The 18,589-nt window shown below is 41.6% G+C and overlaps 1 protein-coding gene across 1 annotated transcript in view; it reads right to left on the bottom strand.

Annotated features, from left to right (window-relative positions):
• Window positions 1-271: 271 nt before the first annotated feature.
• Window positions 272-18,589, bottom strand: part of ELP2 (elongator acetyltransferase complex subunit 2) — a gene marked incomplete at its 5' end in the record, with an annotated part of 60,375 nt that continues 42,057 nt past the window's right edge. The window contains 6 exons of the mRNA XM_081322769.1: window positions 272-741; window positions 4,865-4,978; window positions 7,671-7,810; window positions 9,162-9,283; window positions 13,863-14,055; window positions 18,064-18,136. Of these exons, the coding sequence (XP_081178895.1) occupies window positions 585-741; window positions 4,865-4,978; window positions 7,671-7,810; window positions 9,162-9,283; window positions 13,863-14,055; window positions 18,064-18,136 (799 nt within the window). The 3' untranslated portion in view covers window positions 272-584. The remainder of the gene's footprint in view (window positions 742-4,864; window positions 4,979-7,670; window positions 7,811-9,161; window positions 9,284-13,862; window positions 14,056-18,063; window positions 18,137-18,589) is intronic.

The raw sequence follows: 18,589 nt of genomic DNA, 5'->3' as shown, positions 1-18,589 counted from the left end.
CTCTGTGCAGTGTCATACTTGCTTGCTCTTCCTTACATGTGTGGATCATTTCTGATTTCTTTGGAGGAACCAGTGTTTATTCTCCTGCTTTTTCTCCCTTCTAAATGTTGCAAATGTTGCCTTCCTCCACTCCGCAATTTCCCCTAACCGCCACCCCCCAAATATCCCTAGTCTGCATGCTGCAAAACAAGGGTCTTTAGTGCAACCACCCATCAACCATTCTGGAAGACACAAAAATGGACTTCGAAATGGAGTCTCTGCACTCTGTGAAAACAGCCATCCTGCAAGTTTAAGCAGAAATACAAACTGTGTTTTTACAAATGAGAGGGAAGCAAGAAACAGCAATCTCTTTCTCCAGTTTGATATCTGTTCTAGGTGTCTGAGGATTACAGTGGATTCAGCTCAGAGGGACCTTCTATGACCCATATATTATTTTTCAAACTGCTTCAATGTATGTCCAGTTTATACTTGTGTCAGATTGCATTGGTCTAAGAGCTGGGCATCCGACGTTCGCTTCTTTTAAGAAAACCAGTTCAGGAAATGGCTGATAGGCAAGTGGAGCATGTCTGCCTCAAAGCCATCATTTAAAGTCTGTGCCGATTGATGTTGAAGATTTTCACACAGTGATCTGCCCCGCAGCTCACCAGCTGCAGCCACTTGCTGCTCTCGGCTGTGTCCTGCCCCGCTCTGCCCACACGCTTTCTCCACTGCAGTCGTTTGACAGCAAGGGTATGGCTTTGGCTGCAACAAAGACAGAAGCTATTAGTAGAAAGAAACTCAACTCATCTCTCATAATCACCAAATGTCAAACTCAGCTGGACTTTGTCAATTCAAAACATCAGCATTTATCTAATTAGAGTGTTCCTTTGCCGCACTGCCAGAATGGAAAAACTAAACTTGTCACTGCCTGTAGGCATTAAAGATGCCAGAGCTATTATCAGTGCAAGTGACATTTCTTCACTTCATCCCATTAATAATTCAAGCAGCTTGAATCTTATTTTCACTGCAATTTCAGGTCAAGCATCAATATTAAGAAAGATACTGCTAGCCAGGAGGCTAAGAATCATACTGGAAATTTCAAAAAAAAAAAGAGTCAAGACTATAAGCAGCTTGAAGTGAGTGCTTGATTCAGATGCAATGCTAAATCATGGTCAGGAGTTCCCTTGCAGGCTTGTGTGCTCTTTCTTTCCTGATTCAGAGGTTATCTTTTGCTTTCCCCCATGGTTTTCATTGATCACGTTTTCCATTAGGTCTATAGATTTTATGGCTGTAAAAGCCTGTAGATTTTATCTTGCTCTTAAACCACTGCTTTTAAATGTATTTTTTTTTAAAAAATAATCCAAATTGTGCCCCGAAGGCAAGCTGACCCCATGCAATGCAACCAAATGCCACTACAAATAATGATAAAAATCTGGAGGGGGTCTACACACCGCAGCTTTTTAGGGATTCTCCCAATGGCTAAAAGATCATGAGACGAAGTTGGACAATAAAAATAACAATAACCAGAAACCGGTATGAAAGAAATAACCAATAATTTTATTCAGAAATTCTTCACAGATATGAACTCCCTCAAAGAAAACCAATTAAAAATAAGTATTAAACTTAGTTCAGTCTTGTCTAGGGGTAGCTAAATATATCCCAGAATTAGGTAGCTAGAATTAAAAACCTGGAACTCTGCACTATTACAGAATGCAATACTGATGCGGTAAATTAGACTTGGTATTTACGTAGAGAATTCACATTGTGCCAACCAAACTATACAAAATCTAGCTATTACAGTGTGGAGTATTTATTATTGTATTTTTATAATAATAATTATTGGGATTGTTATTATTTTATATTGCTTGAAGGTGCCCAAATGGACTCAGTATATGGTATGTACGTGAAACTAGGCAAACAACTTGAAGGAGGAACAAGGGGAACAGATGTTCTGGTACACCAAGTAAGCCATTTGGGCCCACTTAAATGAATGAAAATGTTAATGGCATACTGAGAAATTCAAACATTTAAAGTCTCACCAGGCTTTTACAGCCCTACTATACAGTTCCAGTTACAACCCAGAGCTCAAAAGGCACATAACTTAAAATGAGCGTAAGAGCCAAACCCAATCTAGACCTATTTTTAATCTGAAGTTTCAAGAAACTGAACAGAAATCCTGATTACTAACTCAAAGAAAGGTGGGACTTCAAAAAAAAACACCTACGGATTAAAAGAACTGTGAATACATAAAAGCCAGGACGTGAGCCAGAATCTCCTGCATTTGGTGCAGATTAATGAAGTTAACTCAGAGCAGGGGCCACAATTCAAGAAGCCTCCAGATTCTGCCATCTTCTGTTGGGGGATCTAACGCTAGTTTCTTGCTCTCCTTCTTCTCTCTCTGCCCACCATCTGTAATGCAAGAATCATGTGGAAAGGATACTGACCTATTTTACAGGATAGCTGAAAGGATTACAATGAGATAACGTAACACGAGGCACTCTGAATTCCCTACAGTGCTATATAAAGAACGAGTGTGTTATTAATTCTCTCTTTGCCCTTTTCCAGGGCTGAGAAGCACACCTGGGAAAACGACTGCTGCAGTCTTCAACTGCTGTGTGGGAATCTGGGAAGATAGCCCGCTTGGTAGGGGAAAAAAACAACAAAAGAAAACCTGTCTCTCTTTCCCATGCTGCACTACTCAAGCTCTCTCTCCTTACTCAGGATAAATATATGGGCAGATGAAGTCGGGCAGATGAATTCCCAAAAATCGGTTACAGTTGCAAGCGCCTCTATCATAAAGTCTGGGTGCAGAGATTACTATCATTACCAAGCTGTGAAATATTACTGTATAATTTTGATCAACTTTACCTTCATCACATTATCACACGGCCAAAACTCAGTCCAATAGTACCATGGGGCCAACATTTACTTGATCTAAACCTGAACAAAATTACACTTTTACACTACATTACCGATATTACCACTAAATAAGATAGCTGTTTTTTAAAAAATGTTAAGGAGAATATAAATGGGGGGAAAAGACCACAGACAAAAGGCAAAGGATTCTAGGTGAGCTTGATATGCCGTTCAAGGAAATGGTACTTAAAACATGAATGGGAAAGGGCCAAGAGCAGCCATACAGGGACCCAGACATGAACACATTCAGTGTCAGGACCCACCCCAAACCACGTCTTAGGAAGACAAAAACTCTTGGACTCAGTTCTAGTCCAAAAGGAATCTTTACTAGGACATGCTTGGTTGTGGGAATACAAGACAGGACTTAGTATTGTTTTACAAATTGAAATTTTATAAAGGGTACCCGGTTCAATCCCCCTTCCCTCAACCCCATTTGGTCAGCCCCCATCCTTCTACTTCGTGTCAACCCTTTCGTGGGGGGAAAAAAAGGAACTTTGAATCTTTATGGTTATTGCCTTCTTCCTCTCCCCCTCCCTTTTGATCCCCCTAGTTCAAAAGGTTTCCTTGGTCTTTGAAATAATCTAAGGCAGGCTGAATCCACATACTGTATGCTCCTCCTTCCTCGGGAGATGGCAGAATCCGTACGGGGGGGGGGGAATAATGTTTTAAACATACATTTATGAATGTGATATAAATGGATTCTGACATTCGGTCTGTTGTGTGGAATCACATCCCTACATATTCTGCTACTGGCCCTTTCCTCCTGAAGTCAAAGTGCTCCTGAACAAATCTGACAACGAGGAGGAAAAGCAAGAACGAATAGGACAACACTGACTTGGAAGAGGAGATTAAGAAGACTATATCCAACTTTGGCTTGCTTGACACAAGCCACATTAATCCATTATTTGTCCTGATGACCTTCTCCCGCTTCAACTCCTTACCCTGTCCTCAAAGCCTTCTCAGGGACCCCAATCTTTCACAGAGGCCTTGGGAGGGCACAGAAGGGCTGCAGTGGGTGGAGAATTCATCTTATACCAGACATGTCAAACACAAGGCCCAGGGGCCAGATCCGGCCCGCGAAGTGGTTTCATGTGGCCCGCGAAGCCATCCTGGAAACAGTGAGGGAACGGCCCCCCACTGCCTTGGCCCTGGCCCAGAGACCCTCCTCCTGCCAGAGACCCTCAGATCTGTCCCACTCCTGCCCAGGCCCCCATAGGCACCCTTGATGCCAATGATGTAGAGCTGGCCATGCCCACCCAGTAGGCCATACGCACTCTAGCCACGCCCACCCAGTAGGCCACGCCCACCCAGTAGGCCACGCCCACCCAGTAGGCCACGCCCACCCAGGCCACACCCACCCGGCCCCCTGAGGGCAACCGCAATGCTGATGCGGCCCTCAATGAAATTGAGTTTGACACCCCTGTCTTATACAAACACACAATATTTCAAATCATTCTACAAAATAATTCAGTAGATGCTCTGGTTATCAATTCCATGGCACTAAGAACATTGTGAATATTTGTTATATATCTGTCCCAAAGGTACTTTTTCATGAGGCAACTGGACTTTCTTTTTTCTCTTTCAAGAGCTGAAGAAGCTTCTTGGATGAGAAGCGAAACGTCTTCAAAGAGAAAAAAGAAAGTCCAGTTGCCTCGTGAAAAAGCACCTTTGGGACAGCCATGACCTGAATGACTAAGAATCTCCATAGACATTGTTACATATTTGCATTTCCCCCCCACATACATTAACTTTCTCATTGAAAAATAAGTGATCTGATGCCCTTGGAATATTCCAGCCCAAATCCCATTACTGGTAGTCAACACGGACAGTGCCAAGAGATTATGGTAACTGAAATACAAATTTCCAGAAGATTTCAGGGTGCTTCCCTGTTCTAATTTAATCTACATCCTGGAAACCAATAAAGTCTGCTTATGCTACTTACAAACGTAAGACAAATGTAGTCGCTCACCTGTAATCTGTCTCAACACACTTGCACCAATCGGAAAATGGAAACTTTTTATTGCCTGGCTTCCATTTGTACAAATGAATCTTCCCACATTCTGTCCCAATGGCAATTATGAAGCTACAGAAAAGAAATAGGTGTGTCAGGTGTTAAAGCAAGTATTTTGCCTCTGTCACATATAGTATACTTAAATTTTGAAAGATGTCCCACATTTTAATCACCTCTTCTCAAGAAAGCATGCCCAAACTATGAGACCTAAGAGAGACTACCAAAGAAACTTCTGCTTCTCTGCATAGTAGGCAACTTTGCTCCATGGGACTATGGCAGGTTAGCTTGCACATCCACAGACAACTATTATAGTCAGCCAAAGAAGAAGAACATTGACAAAAGGCAAACTTGTTTTCCACCAACATTCATGTCTTCTGAAATGTCCTCTATCACAGAGGTCCCCAACATTTTGGGCACCAGGGACCGGTTACGTGGGGAGAGGTTTTTCCGCGGACCGGAGGGTGTGTGGTTTTGTGTGCTGACTGCATCCTGCGGATGGGCTTTGCTTCTTTGTGCGGCCCGGTTGCTGGCGTGCCGCGGCCTGGTACCGGTCCACGGACCGGGGTTGGGGACCCCTGTTCTATCACCTCAAATGATCTTTTATCTTTTTCTGTGCAGGAGGACAGCTTTTAAGCAAAATTCTGGCTGTAGTTAACCATAATTTTAGACATGCTGGGGAAAAAAATTATGTTGGAGCTCTTTGTGCCAGGGACAGTGATGGAGGTCAAGGAAAGCTTCCAGTGGCACATTAGTATTCACAGGAAGCAGGTTATTTATTCTTGATGAGTTTTCAAATCCTATAGAGCAGGGCTTTTCAACCTTTTCACCCACTCTACCACTTTTAGGATATGGCAACATCCGAGTACCACCAGTTGCCTAGCAAGATGTCAAAAACTTGATGACCAAAAAAAAAAAAAGGAAAAAAGTGAGGAAGTACAGGTAGTCCTCGACTTACAACAGTTCACTTAGTGACTGTTCGAAGTCACAATGGTATTGAAAAAAGTGCCCCCCAAGCCACACCCGAGCAACACACCTGCCTGCCCGCCCTGCGGCGCTCTTCCTCCTGTCCGAGGTTTTCATTGCTGTGAGCATTTCTGTTGAGGATTGGCAGCGGGGGTGGGGTGGGGTGTTTGGTTTTTATTCGCCCCCCCCATCTGCTGGGTGGTTACAGCAGGTTTTGGTCACTTCACATGACCCTGGGACACTGTGACATCATAAATATGAATCAGTTGCCAAGCATCTGAATGTAAATCACAAGATCCTGGAGATGCTGCAACATTCCAGCTGATCGGCGCTTCTTCTGGGCTCAGCAGAAGCGCCAGGATCAGCGCCAAGCTCCAGCTGGAGCCTGGTGCTGATCCTGGCGCTTCCGCTGAGCCCTGACAGCCGCAAAGAAGCGCTGATCCTGGCGCTTCCGCTGAGCCCTGACAGCCCTGCAGCCCCAGCCATCTCTCGCTCAGGCTTGTGCGGTGCTGCCACCGGTTCAGCTCATTCCCCTCCCCCGCTACTACTTTTCTAGGATGGTCACATACCACCTGCTAGGTGCCAATGTACCACAAGTGGTACCCGTATCACTGGTTGAAAAGCCCTGCTATAGAGACTCAAACTGGACTTGTAAGAAAGACAGTATGTTACACACATATATGCCTTCCTTGCCATACATTAATGTACATCCTATTGCAAATACTGCAGATATACCCGATTAAACACAGATAAACTTTGCTAAGATATCCATTTTTATATGAATAGATAATTAGGTAAAGCATCCCTGACAATCTGCAAACTTCAAAAAAAAAACTAGGAGAAAGAGAAAAGGTTAGGAGCAGTGTAAGAAGGATGACCACTGTCAATCTGTTTTTCTTGACAACAAAATGAGTTATGTGTCATTATCACGTTCGGTCTTTGGTCATTTTCAGTGTATTGCTTGTCAAATACAACATCATCTTTGACCATGCATTATCTTTAATAAATATTGAGGAAGATGTAGTTTAGCTGCCCCAATGAGCCTCTATCCAAAAATGGTATTTTGTTAAACCTTAACCCAGATAAATGGCAGAGGATGCAGAAATTATTACATAGCTAATCAAATTATTAATTGGTCACCCTAAGACAGGTGTGGGCAATCTTTTTCTGTTAAAGTCTACATTATCTCAGGGATAAGAAGGGAATGATGGGTGGGACCACCCATTTTTCAGATGCTTTTCCTTTTTTTACAGTCTCTTTTTGCTACCCTCGATTGTCATTTGTCAGCAGTTAGTTGTCAAGACAGGGACACGGAGCCGTGAGAGGTTTGGATTTATCCCAAAAGGCTTTTAATATAAGATCAAAGGCCCCGTGAAATTAAATCGAGAGAAACATGACTGTTATCCAGCCTCTTCTAAAGAAAAGCCTGCATCTATTTATGGATTATTTTTAGTGAAAGGGGGAAAGTCCTCAAACCCTATAGAGGTATGTACATAAATATTTGTATAGAGTTATAATCATGATGGCCTTGTCCTTATATATGTAGTATTACATCTAAATGGCATTAAGCTTCCTCCCTCCCAACTTATGTTAGCCACTTCCTCTTCCTATAAGGCTTAAGGTTAAAAAGAGATTATATGCCATTCAACCATTATGACCTGAGAAAGCACAGTAAGCTAATTAAACTCTAAAGCATGCTGCAAATTGGTGAAGATTTCTTGCTTTATCTTAGGAAGCTGACCAATATGGAATATTCTGACTTAACGTGTAGGGAAATCTCAAGAATACAAAAAATACATACCTCCCATCAGAAGCAAGTGTATGACTAGCACTAATTGCAGTCACTGAACCACCAACTTCCAGGACTGGTGAACAAGGCTGGATCAGGCCCAAATCCTTATCTTTATTCTCCTCTGCTAAACATTTACCCCAGATCACGGCCTGATTGAAGTACAAAAATCAGTCACGTTGAAAATGGGACGTTACAAAGCACGTGCATATACACATACACACCTGCATACACCACCACCACAATCATAAAGCATATTGAGAAGAAGTAACTGTCTTCCTTAAAAGAGAGAGGGGTTTGCATGAGCCCACCAATGGTGACTCCTCAAAGTACATGAAGTACATGCTCAGTGTTGTTACTCAACCAGGTCTTTGAATTAAATAGGATGATTCTATATCAACAGCAACAGTGATGGCAGTTAAAATAAACTAATAATTCACATACAGTACATCAACAGGTTATACAAAAACATCATACATGAGTCATTGGTATAATTCAATATTGAAAGCAAATGTTGAACAGACGTCTTTCTATTTATCTATATAATGCCGAGTTTCATAAATCCACTTGCATATTTCAAGCATAGCCCCTCTTCACCCACTTAGACAAACTTTTCACCACCTTTGTGCTAAACATCTGACACATTACACGTTTCTCAAAAGACTAGCAGGAAAGCAAATGCTCCACCCTACCTCATTTTTTTTTTTGGCAGAGAAAATGAAGAAAGGGGAATCAATAGTAACTACAATTAACAGCCTTTTAGCACACTAAGTCAGAATTTGTCAATCTTTTGTCAATTGTCCAGTGGTATCAAGAAAGTCAACCAAACATACTACGGCATAAGTTTTTGTGGGCAAGAATATCCAATGAGGAGGGCTTACAGCCCAGTTTTGTGGGGTCTGGGGCTTTTTCTGACTGGGAGCAAATTCAGTGGAGCAATAGCCTGCTGTTTCTCAGCATAAGCCCTAAAATAGGCTTAGCCACTAATTAAAAATCAAAGAAAAGTCAATCACACCTAAGAAGAAATCTCAGCCAATCCTAAACCTTAGGTCTTTCTAAAAAAAATTGTTGTTACAGCTCAACGTGATTACCTGCGGATATTTGTTTAAATAATTAAAAGGAATGAAAGACAGCCAAAGGACACAGTCGCAGAAAGCAAGCAGTGTCTGACTATAGTTTACTTCATTTACAATTTATTTAAAATTGGGGTGGCTTCTTCAAAACCAAATGTCACTATAATTTCAAACCTGCTCAAAAACAAAAGCTGTATCTATAAGGTTTTAAACTATTTACAGCCCAAGCGCTGACTTACATATTATCCATTTTGCCTTGTAAAAATGATTTTGAGGATTTCCTGGGGCAATTAGGTTAGGAGAAAATAAAATGCGTTCCAGGTTGTTCACTCTCAGCAATTCTTACATGCTTACGTGAAGAACATGATCGGGATTTTAAAATAAAACTAGAGGGAAAAACAACCAAAAGGCAGCCTTTGAAATGCGTTACCTTTTTGTCTCTGCTTCCAGTAATAAAATAATTGCTATCCGGAGTCCAATCACAGGTCCAAATGATACGACTATGCACAGCAGTGTTCTTTCCTGTGGCTGCAAAGAGGCTGAAAGCTGGTTCTGTAATGACAGAGCAACAAAGAAATACACTTTCCTGTTGCAGTAAAATTCAAGGTGCTGGTGATGACCTATAAAGCCCTAAATGCCTTGGCTCCGGACTATCTAAGGGAACACCTGCTGCCGGCATCAACCTCCCATCGTCCTGTGCGCTCCCACAGGGAGGGCCTTCTCAGGGTACCGCCGGTTAAAGAATGCCGGCGGGTTATTCCCAGGGGGAGGGCGTTCTCTGTGGCTGCGCCAGCCCTATGGAACCAACTACCCACGGAACTTAGGATGGCCCCCGACCTTCGTTCATTTCGCCGGGACCTGAAAACCTGGCTCTTCGAGCTGTCTGGCCCAGACTGAGGAGTTTTTAATTTTTAATTGGATTTTAGATTTTAATTTTTAGGGCTTAAATTTAATTAACTGTTTTAACTGATTTTAATTTTTGTATTTTATGTTTTAATTGCCTTGTAAACCGCCCTGAGTCCTACGGGAATAGGGCAGTATATTAAATAAATAAATAAACAAACAAACAGACAGACAGACAGACAGACAGACAGACAGACAGACAGACAGACAGACACCTTTCCAGAAAATCACATCGCCTCAAACATAATGGAGAGGTTATCAGAGATCTAAAGTTGGGGTGCCCTCCCATCCTCTCCTGCGCTTCAGATGGAAGACACCTCCCTTTGCAATGATGTAGAGGCTTCCAGGTGTTGATGCAGATTATGCATCCTGGATTATGTACCCTAGAAAAATAAAGCTTGGCAGCAGCTAAAAAAATATCCACCCCATTGCCAGCAATGGGGGAAAAGTTGCGATATGTCGTGTGACGTCACATGACGTCGCGAGTTTGACGTGCCTGCCTTAGGGGAATTAGTTAAGAAGGAACCAAGTTGTTAAAGAAACCAAGGAAAAAAAATGTCACCTGAACCAGACAAAAATAGTTGGGCCTGAGCACATGCAAACCCTCTCCTTCCCAAAATCCCATCAATAGCTACCAAACTTGTAATTCAGGAAGGCAAGAGTAGCTGACAAAGCAAACAAGGACTTTGGGAGATAAAGAGGGTCCTGAAGACCCCCTCCCCTGTATGAGTCATCCTTGGATCCAGACTGACAGCTTCCATCCCTCTGAGTAGTAGTGCCTGTCAGCCTAGCTGAGAAGGACATGGGTAAGCATAGTAGATGAATAGGTGTGTGCACATGTGAGAAAGACACGTGAGAAAGATGTACATTGTAAACAGTAGTTTTGCTGTTACTTTAAATTCACTGGGTCTCTATGCATTCCAAAGAACCAACTGTGCCTCAGTGCTTGGTTGAAAGTGATTTTGATGGTGGTTGTTGACCAAGGCTGTGAGTGTATGAGTGAGTGAGTATAAGCCAAACCTGGGAGCGCATGTAGCAGGAATTTATTCCATATTTTAGGGGAGGACCACCTGTTTGGAAGCCTGTTAAGCGCATTGGCGTGGTCTTAGAAAATGTATGAACTCACAACTCAGAACAACTAGTGTTCTTCTATCCGCCTCTAATACAGCCATACTCTCATACTCAGCCTCTGGCTTTTGACCCTCATACCAACTCTGCCCCTGCTTTTCAGACTGGAGATGCTACGTTATGCCTCACTGTTCCTTTGAGCTTGGTGGATAGCCTTAGCCAGGTTTTGTATTCTGCTCTGATTGCCAGCGTGTTCTTTTGCTTTGTATTCTTGCTCTGCCTGTCCTCATCTCTACTAGTCTCAAAACAAGACAGTCGTCTTTAGGAGCGCTATTGTTCTGGAAGACACTCTACAGATCCATGAAAGAATCATTCAATTCTGCCAAGCAGCGCTCAATATATTCAGTTCTTTCAGCACATTTATCTACAATTTTCTGTCTTCCCTTTAAAGCAGTTAACGTTTCAGGGTTACGCTTCTGGAACCCAACTCTTTTATATAGACATTCTGCTCAGAAATCAAGTGATTCATTATGTATGTTACCTTAGCAAGTATCAAGACACCATCTGAATGAAGTGGCAGCTGTGTCACTAGTGGGGTCAATAAAGTTGCCGTTACGTTTAGCAATCGCTCACCATCATAATGATATCATCAACATAAAAATATCCTAGGTTTCCAGGGGTGTCATTTAATAGTCAAACTATTGCCAGAACTGATTTCACCCGGTAATGCAAAATGCAACATTTTAAAGCAGAAATTCTCAAATCCGGTGACACCAATACTCTCTAAAACAGCCCAGGACCGAAGAAACAGGGAGACTCATCGTCAAAGAAGTTCAATGGGCAACTTTGAGCTGCTCACTCTTTCGACCCAGCCTCCTTCACAGAGTGGTTGCTTTGAGAAGGGGAAAAAAATATATAGGAGAGGGAGCACTTTATAACGTGCAGCAACAGAGAAGGCAAAATTCTAGGGTCTAACAAGCAGGCACTACAATACTGTATTAGGTGGAAGGTATTCAGAGCCCGCCCTCCCTGCTAGAATTGGCGGGATGGGCAAAAGGAATGAGGGACAGGCAAACAGCCTGATCCTATGCCTGTAAGGTCAATATACGGTAGGTAGTAACCAGTATTCTCGATTGGGCGTAGAAGCCTAGTGAGATCTAGTGCAGCTTGGGGAACCATGGTTGCTACAGAAGCATATCAAAAGAAACAAAAACTGCCCATTCTGGACTAGCTGCAGCTTTCAAATGCTCTTTAGAAGCAGCCATGCAGAGCGCCTAACAGTCATTCAAATAAGAGGTCACTAAGGCAGGTCCGGCCCTCTCAATTCCTGGCAAATAGATGGGGAAGAAATGGAGGTAGTGACAGATTTTATTTTCCTGGGCTCCAAGATCACCGCAGATGGGGACTGTAGCCAAGAAATTAAAAGACACTTGCTTCTGGGGAGGAAAGCCATGGCAAATCTAGACAGCACACTAAAAAGCAGAGACATCACCCTGTCAACAAAAGTGCGTATAGTCAAGGCTATGGTCTTCCCAGTTGCAAAGTATGGCAGTGAAAGCTGGACCATAAAAAAGGCTGAGTGCCAAAGAATTGAGGCCTTTGAACTATGGTGCTGGAGAAGACTCCTGCGAGTCCCTTGGACTGCAAGGTGATCAAACCGGTCAGTCCTAGAGGAGATCAACCCTGACTGCTCTTTAGAAGGCCAGATCCTGAAAGTAAAACTCAAATACTTTGGCCACCTAATGAGAAGGAAGGACTCACTGGAGAAGAGCCTAATGCTGGGAAGGCCTGGAGGAACGTTGTCCATAGGGGCGCGATGGGTCGGACACGACTTCGCAGCTAACAACAACAATAAGGCAGGTCGCCACGAGCCAACTATCCTGGTCCAAGAATGGGTGGACAAGACCAATCTGCACAAATCCCCCACCTGCTACAGCGGCCACCTGCCCTTCAAGCAGGCACCGTGCATCCAGGAGAAATCCCAACTTACACACCAACTCTGATTAGGGAAGTGCATCCCCAGGCAGAGAGGGAGAGGGAGCGTAAAACCCACAGTCCCTCTGTCTGGTTAAGCTGAAGCCCATTCTCCCCTAGTCAGACTCCCATAGTCTCCAAGCACTAGGGGGAAAAAACAAAAAAAAAACACCCACTCATTTCAAGTGATGAGTAAGTTCTGTACCAGAACTCCAGGAACAACCCCCTAGTTCCTTTTGGAACCCAACAGAATCCATCAGGTGCCTGGAGCAGACTGTTCAAATGAGACAGCCACTCTCATTTATCAACTTGAAGAGAGAAAAAAAAATCTTGCTTTAACTCGGCTTCTTTTAAACTACAAGATGCTTCAGGCACTCTTTTTCCCAATGCAACTACTGGACTGAGATAACAATAGCAGCCCCTCTCTCCCTTCTCCCTGCTTTCAGCTGGATGTGCAGTGCTGGTAAATCTTTCTTCCACTCTTGCAAGAGTTCTTCCTTGTTGCAAGCCACTGCCGTTCCTCCAGTTAACTCCCTCTGCAGAGTGGATGTCAGTTGATATGGTCAGAGATTTTCACAAAAACCTTACCCACCCCCACGATGGCGCCTTTTTTTGACGGACGCAAATGCGATGTGTTAAACAAAACTCTCAACCGTCACTGGATCCAGCATACTTTTGCATGAAACCCAATTTCTGATGCTGATTCCAACATATTAAGGAAGGCTTTGGATTTGCAGAAATCGAATTAATATTTCTGCCTATTTATTTTCCCATGCATTAATATCAATGAGAGCAAACACTTCAAACCAACACACACACACACACACACACACACACACACACACACACACATACACCGGATATGGGGATGTATTATCGCAGCTACTACATTACACAGAAAGTTTTTCCAGATACTGGAACTGCTGGATGGGCTCTCAAAGCAAAGCAATTGTTTCACTTTTAGAAATGGAAGAACAGAACTACTTCAAAGTTTTGAAGCCAAATTAAAACAGCCGTTCAACATTTTATACATCTCGGTCCTCAATTTTTTAGGGATACCACTCACAGAAAAATCTGAGTAAGGAACTAAAATGCATTGGGGTTTTTTTTTAAAAAAAAAAAGGTTTAGACCCCTTTTCTTTAAACAGTTTAAAAAGCTGCATCAATTTTCAACCAGCAATCTTACCTGATTCTGTTGGATTAATATGATTAGATTTCCAAAGTGACCAATTCCTATCTCTTGAAACTGCTAGCAAGAATTTATCATTTGGGGAAAAAGACATCTGTGTCACTGTCAGATTGTGGAAAGCTAAGCTCTGCAATTGTTTCCAAGTTGTGGTGCTCCACAAAATAATGGCTGCATATTCTTTTTTAGAAGCCTGTAAAACAAAAAAAGGCGGTACTGAAAACAAGCAGACACCATCTTGAAAAAGGACCTGAGGCCACACCAGAACTAGAACTCTCTAAGGATACTTAATCGTAACTCCCATCAAGAAGGAGCCTCAACTGGAGTTGATGGGAGTTGTAGGCCAACAACCTCCTGGGCCTCAGGTTGTGTAAGATTACTGTACTATAGCGGTTAAAGGTTAAAGAGGGACAACCCATCTTCTTATATCTAAAAAACATTCTCTTGGCAAGAATCCTACCTATACGTTTTTGTTTTCTTTAAACTATTTTATGGAAATGAATGTTTATTATTATAAATGTTGTATGCCTCTTCAAATATTTGCCTCTAAGTGGTTTATAGGTAAGAACACATATGGATATCCAACAACATAATAATTTGGGGGGGGGGGGAGAAATGGCGCCCATACCCAGGGCTTTTTTTGTCATAGAACGCCCAGAACAGAGTTCCGGCACCTTTTTTTGGATGGAACCTTGTAAGGTAGGCAAGGTGGGTTGTATGACATGTGTGAGTTCCGGCACCTTTTTCTTTTACAAAAAAAGCACTGCAATAAGATCAAAGTATTGTGTGTCATCAAACAGCAGAAATTCATCGCATACTCAAGTATTTCTACCCACTCATCCCTATCCTCAAAAATGCATTGAAAAGGCCATGCTTTAAAAAGCTTCCTGAATATTAAAAAATAAAAATAAAAAATAGTGTGGGATTCTTACGTCTACAGGAGTTCCTACATTCTGTTGACTTTCCAAGCCTCTCTTGTTGCAGTTCATGAGGAAGCCTCCTCCATAAACACATTACAGTGTCCACCTGTGAGATGACAAGGGCATAACCAGCCCCTTCTACTCTTGAGATGGTTGCGCTGGTGCACAGCTAAAACTTCCATGAAAAACTGCTAATGACAGCTTCTATGAAGAGTCATGATGGCACAGTGGTTAGAATGCAGTACTGCAGGCTATTTCGGCTGACTCCCAGGTGCCAGCAGTTCGAATCTCACCAGCTCAAGGTTGACTCGGCTTTTCATCCTTCCAAGGACGGTAAATTGAGGACCCAGATTGTTGGGGCCAATATGCTGACCCTGCAAACTGCTTAAAGAGAGCTGTAAAGCACCGTGAAGTGGCATGTAAGTCTAAGTGCTATTGCTATTCTAGCACTTGTTCTCACAGCTGATCAGAGTCTAGAACTAGCCTCAGACTGTGTGTTCTTTTCAAGGGAGCACAATCCCGTTCAGAACTAAAGCTGACATTGTTTTATAGAGTCAGTTTTGGAATCCATAGCCAATCCGTGCAGGGGTTGAAACTTAAACCTTTTCCCATCCAGACATAAGCAAGATCTGAGAAACGCTTTTACCACATAGCATCTGGGTTAGAGATGCATAATGATTCTGATATCAAACATCTAAATGATTTCATGCAGATGTTAAATAAGGTGAAAGGGTCAAGTCGTGATATTTTCGATCTTGGGAGTGCCAAAAGGTTCCATTTTTCTTCTGTCATGGACACAGATAGGAAAAACCCATCGGAAAGATGGTATAATGAAAGAATAGTGCTCCTACTTTGTAAATCTCATACAGATCCAGAACGATACTGCAGTTGCTAGCATCAAACAAATGGTGAAAAATTTAGTAGGATTAGTAGAGGTGCATCCCCCCTCTCTAAGCCTCATCACAGATCATCCATGACAGCAACCAATGCAATTTCCTTCCCATGCCCATGCCTGAAAACTAAATTAAAGGGATCCAGATAATACTTTCATTCCAGAGCCCTTCGGAGATGGCCACCTCCTTCCCAATAACCTTTGCTGATAAGTGGAATTGTGAAACTGGGTAATAGTTTTCCAATATAATTAGTATTAGGCAATAATAAGGCACATCCCCCTCTCATGATGAGGAATTACAGTAGAACCACATTTGTATGGGAATCCATACAAACCCAGGTGGGAATTGAAACCCACAGTGTTAGCCTCACCAAGTAGACGAAGCCAGGAAATCAAGTCCACAGAGAGGCTAAAATTACTTTTACTGAGTGTCCATAACAGGGGTGTGAAACTGTTGGCCCACGGGCCGGATGCATCATGCCAAAAATGCGCCCACAACTCTGGCAATGGGGAAAAATCGCGATACATTGCGACACGTGACGTGACGTTACAAGTTTGACACCCTTGGTCTATAACAACAGAAACTTGCAACTCTGATTATGCTGTATGTCCATCTCCCTTCTTATACTACAGGGAAATATGGAAATTGTCTCCCTGAATTACTTCCAAATATTATCTCATTGTTTGGAGCTTAAAAATCTCTCACTCCATTTTACTTAGGCAATGGTTTGTGTATCTCTCTGTCAAGATCATTTTCTTATTTTCTCTATATAATGGCACTACTCATCTCCCAAAACATCTCCATTTTTTTTCCGGATCAACAGGTTTAAATTCTTCCCAGATAACACAATTAGACATGACCTCTGGCACTTCTTATGATTCTTTCAAGATGGCTTTTCACTCTGAGTTAATGCAAATGTTTTTTTGTCTGTGAAGTACTCTGCTATTTAATGTGTCATCTGGCCCATTGTTCCTTAGATGTGCCCAGACACATTTCTTTGTTTACTTGTTCATTACATTTGTACTCTGTTGTAAACAAAAATACTTCTGGCATATCATTTGCTTTTCCATCCCAATAGTCTGATTAACCATTTTTCTCCCTTGTATCCTTGTAACCAGCTGATTAATTTGTAAGGTACATTTTGAAGCAGAAGTACTAAGACTGGAATAATACACATTTTAAAGGCACACACTTTCCTAATTAAGAACTAATTGTACTAGTATGAGCAAACAACAAAACCCTACAAGTGATTTATGCTCTTTCTATCCTGGGACAGAATACCATTTGCATCAAAACTGTCAGGTCTGCCTTGGATTTTGAAAATCTTTCCATTTTATTTTTTTAATCCCATTTATATCCTGCCCTTCCCCGAAGACTCAGGGCGGCTTACAATCTAAGAAGCACAAATCAATGTGCTTAGCAATAGCCTTCATTCTATGTATATGCCTGCTTATTAGGGCTTTCGCCTCCCCCCCGAAGCGGCATTATTACAAAGTCAGCTTATTGCCCCCAACAATCTGGATCCTCATTTTACCTACCTCAGAAGGATGGAAGGCTGAGTCAACCTTGAGCCTGGTGGGACTCGAACCTGCACTAATTGCAGGCAGCTGGTGTTACTTAAGGAGGCATTAGCCCACTGCTCCACCAAGGCTCTTTTTGCCATGTGCGCTCTATACAACTGATATAACTGAAATCCTCTGTGAAATATTTTTATTTAGCATTTTTATCACATGAGTTTTTAAAAAAATGTATCACAGCTGTGGCTTCTTATTTTCACTATTTTCTGAAAAAGTGAATAATGTCACAACATGAAATCAATTATCCAGGGCTGCCCATTCTTAACTGTTGAGAACATTAACATTCAAGGGCTACTGCTTTTAGACTTGAGGAATTCTTAGTATTGAATATATATATATATATATATATATATATATATATATATATATATATATATATATATATATATATATATATATATATATATATATATATATATATATATATATATATATATATATATATATATATATATATATATATATATATATATATATATATATATATATATATATATATATATATATATAATGTGTGTGTGTGTATGTGTGTGTGTATGTGTGTATATATATATATGTGTGTATATATATATATATATATGTGTGTATATATGTATGTATGTATGTATGTATGTATGTATGTATGTATACTTGTGTGTGCGCGTGTTGTATACATTATATGCATTATATAACATGGAGGTCACAGAATTAGACTACTAAAACATAATAGGATTCTTCTGTTGTCCCTAAAACCATCTAACACAGTGAACAATGAGATATTTATCACGTTGGATGTGAATTTCAAAGCTATTGTTTAAAAGTATTTCCTTACCTTACACGCAGAGGCTATCACAGTGCTTGCATTATTGCAAGCAACACAAAAAATTTCATAACTATGTCCATATCTAAAATAATAAAGAAAATGTGGTTGTAAAAGGAAAAGTAACCTCAAGTGCAACATTCATACATTATTAATCAATTCAAATGTTTTGAAACTTGTTAATATTCTGTGAAACAATTTACCAGTCCATAAGTGCTGCATATTCTAGAAGAAGCCTAGAATATGAACCAGCAGTGTGCTGCAGCTGCCAAAAAAGCCAACACAGTGCTAGGCTACATTAACAGAGGGATAGAATCAAGATCATGTGAAGTACTAATACCACTTTACAATGCCTTGGTAAGGCCACACTTGGAATACTGCATCCAGTTTTGGTCACCACGATGTAAAAAAGATGTTGAGACTCTAGAAAGAGTACAGAGAAGAGCAACAAAGATGACTGGGGGACTGGAGGCTAAAACATATAGGGAACGGTTGCTGGAATTGGGTATGTGTAGTTTAATGAAGAGAAGGGCGATAG

Source organism: Vipera berus, assembly GCF_964194415.1.
Source record: "Vipera berus genome assembly, chromosome: 3".
Classification (NCBI taxonomy): Eukaryota; Metazoa; Chordata; class Lepidosauria; order Squamata; family Viperidae; genus Vipera; species Vipera berus.
This window is presented reverse-complemented; position numbering and strand designations above follow the sequence as displayed.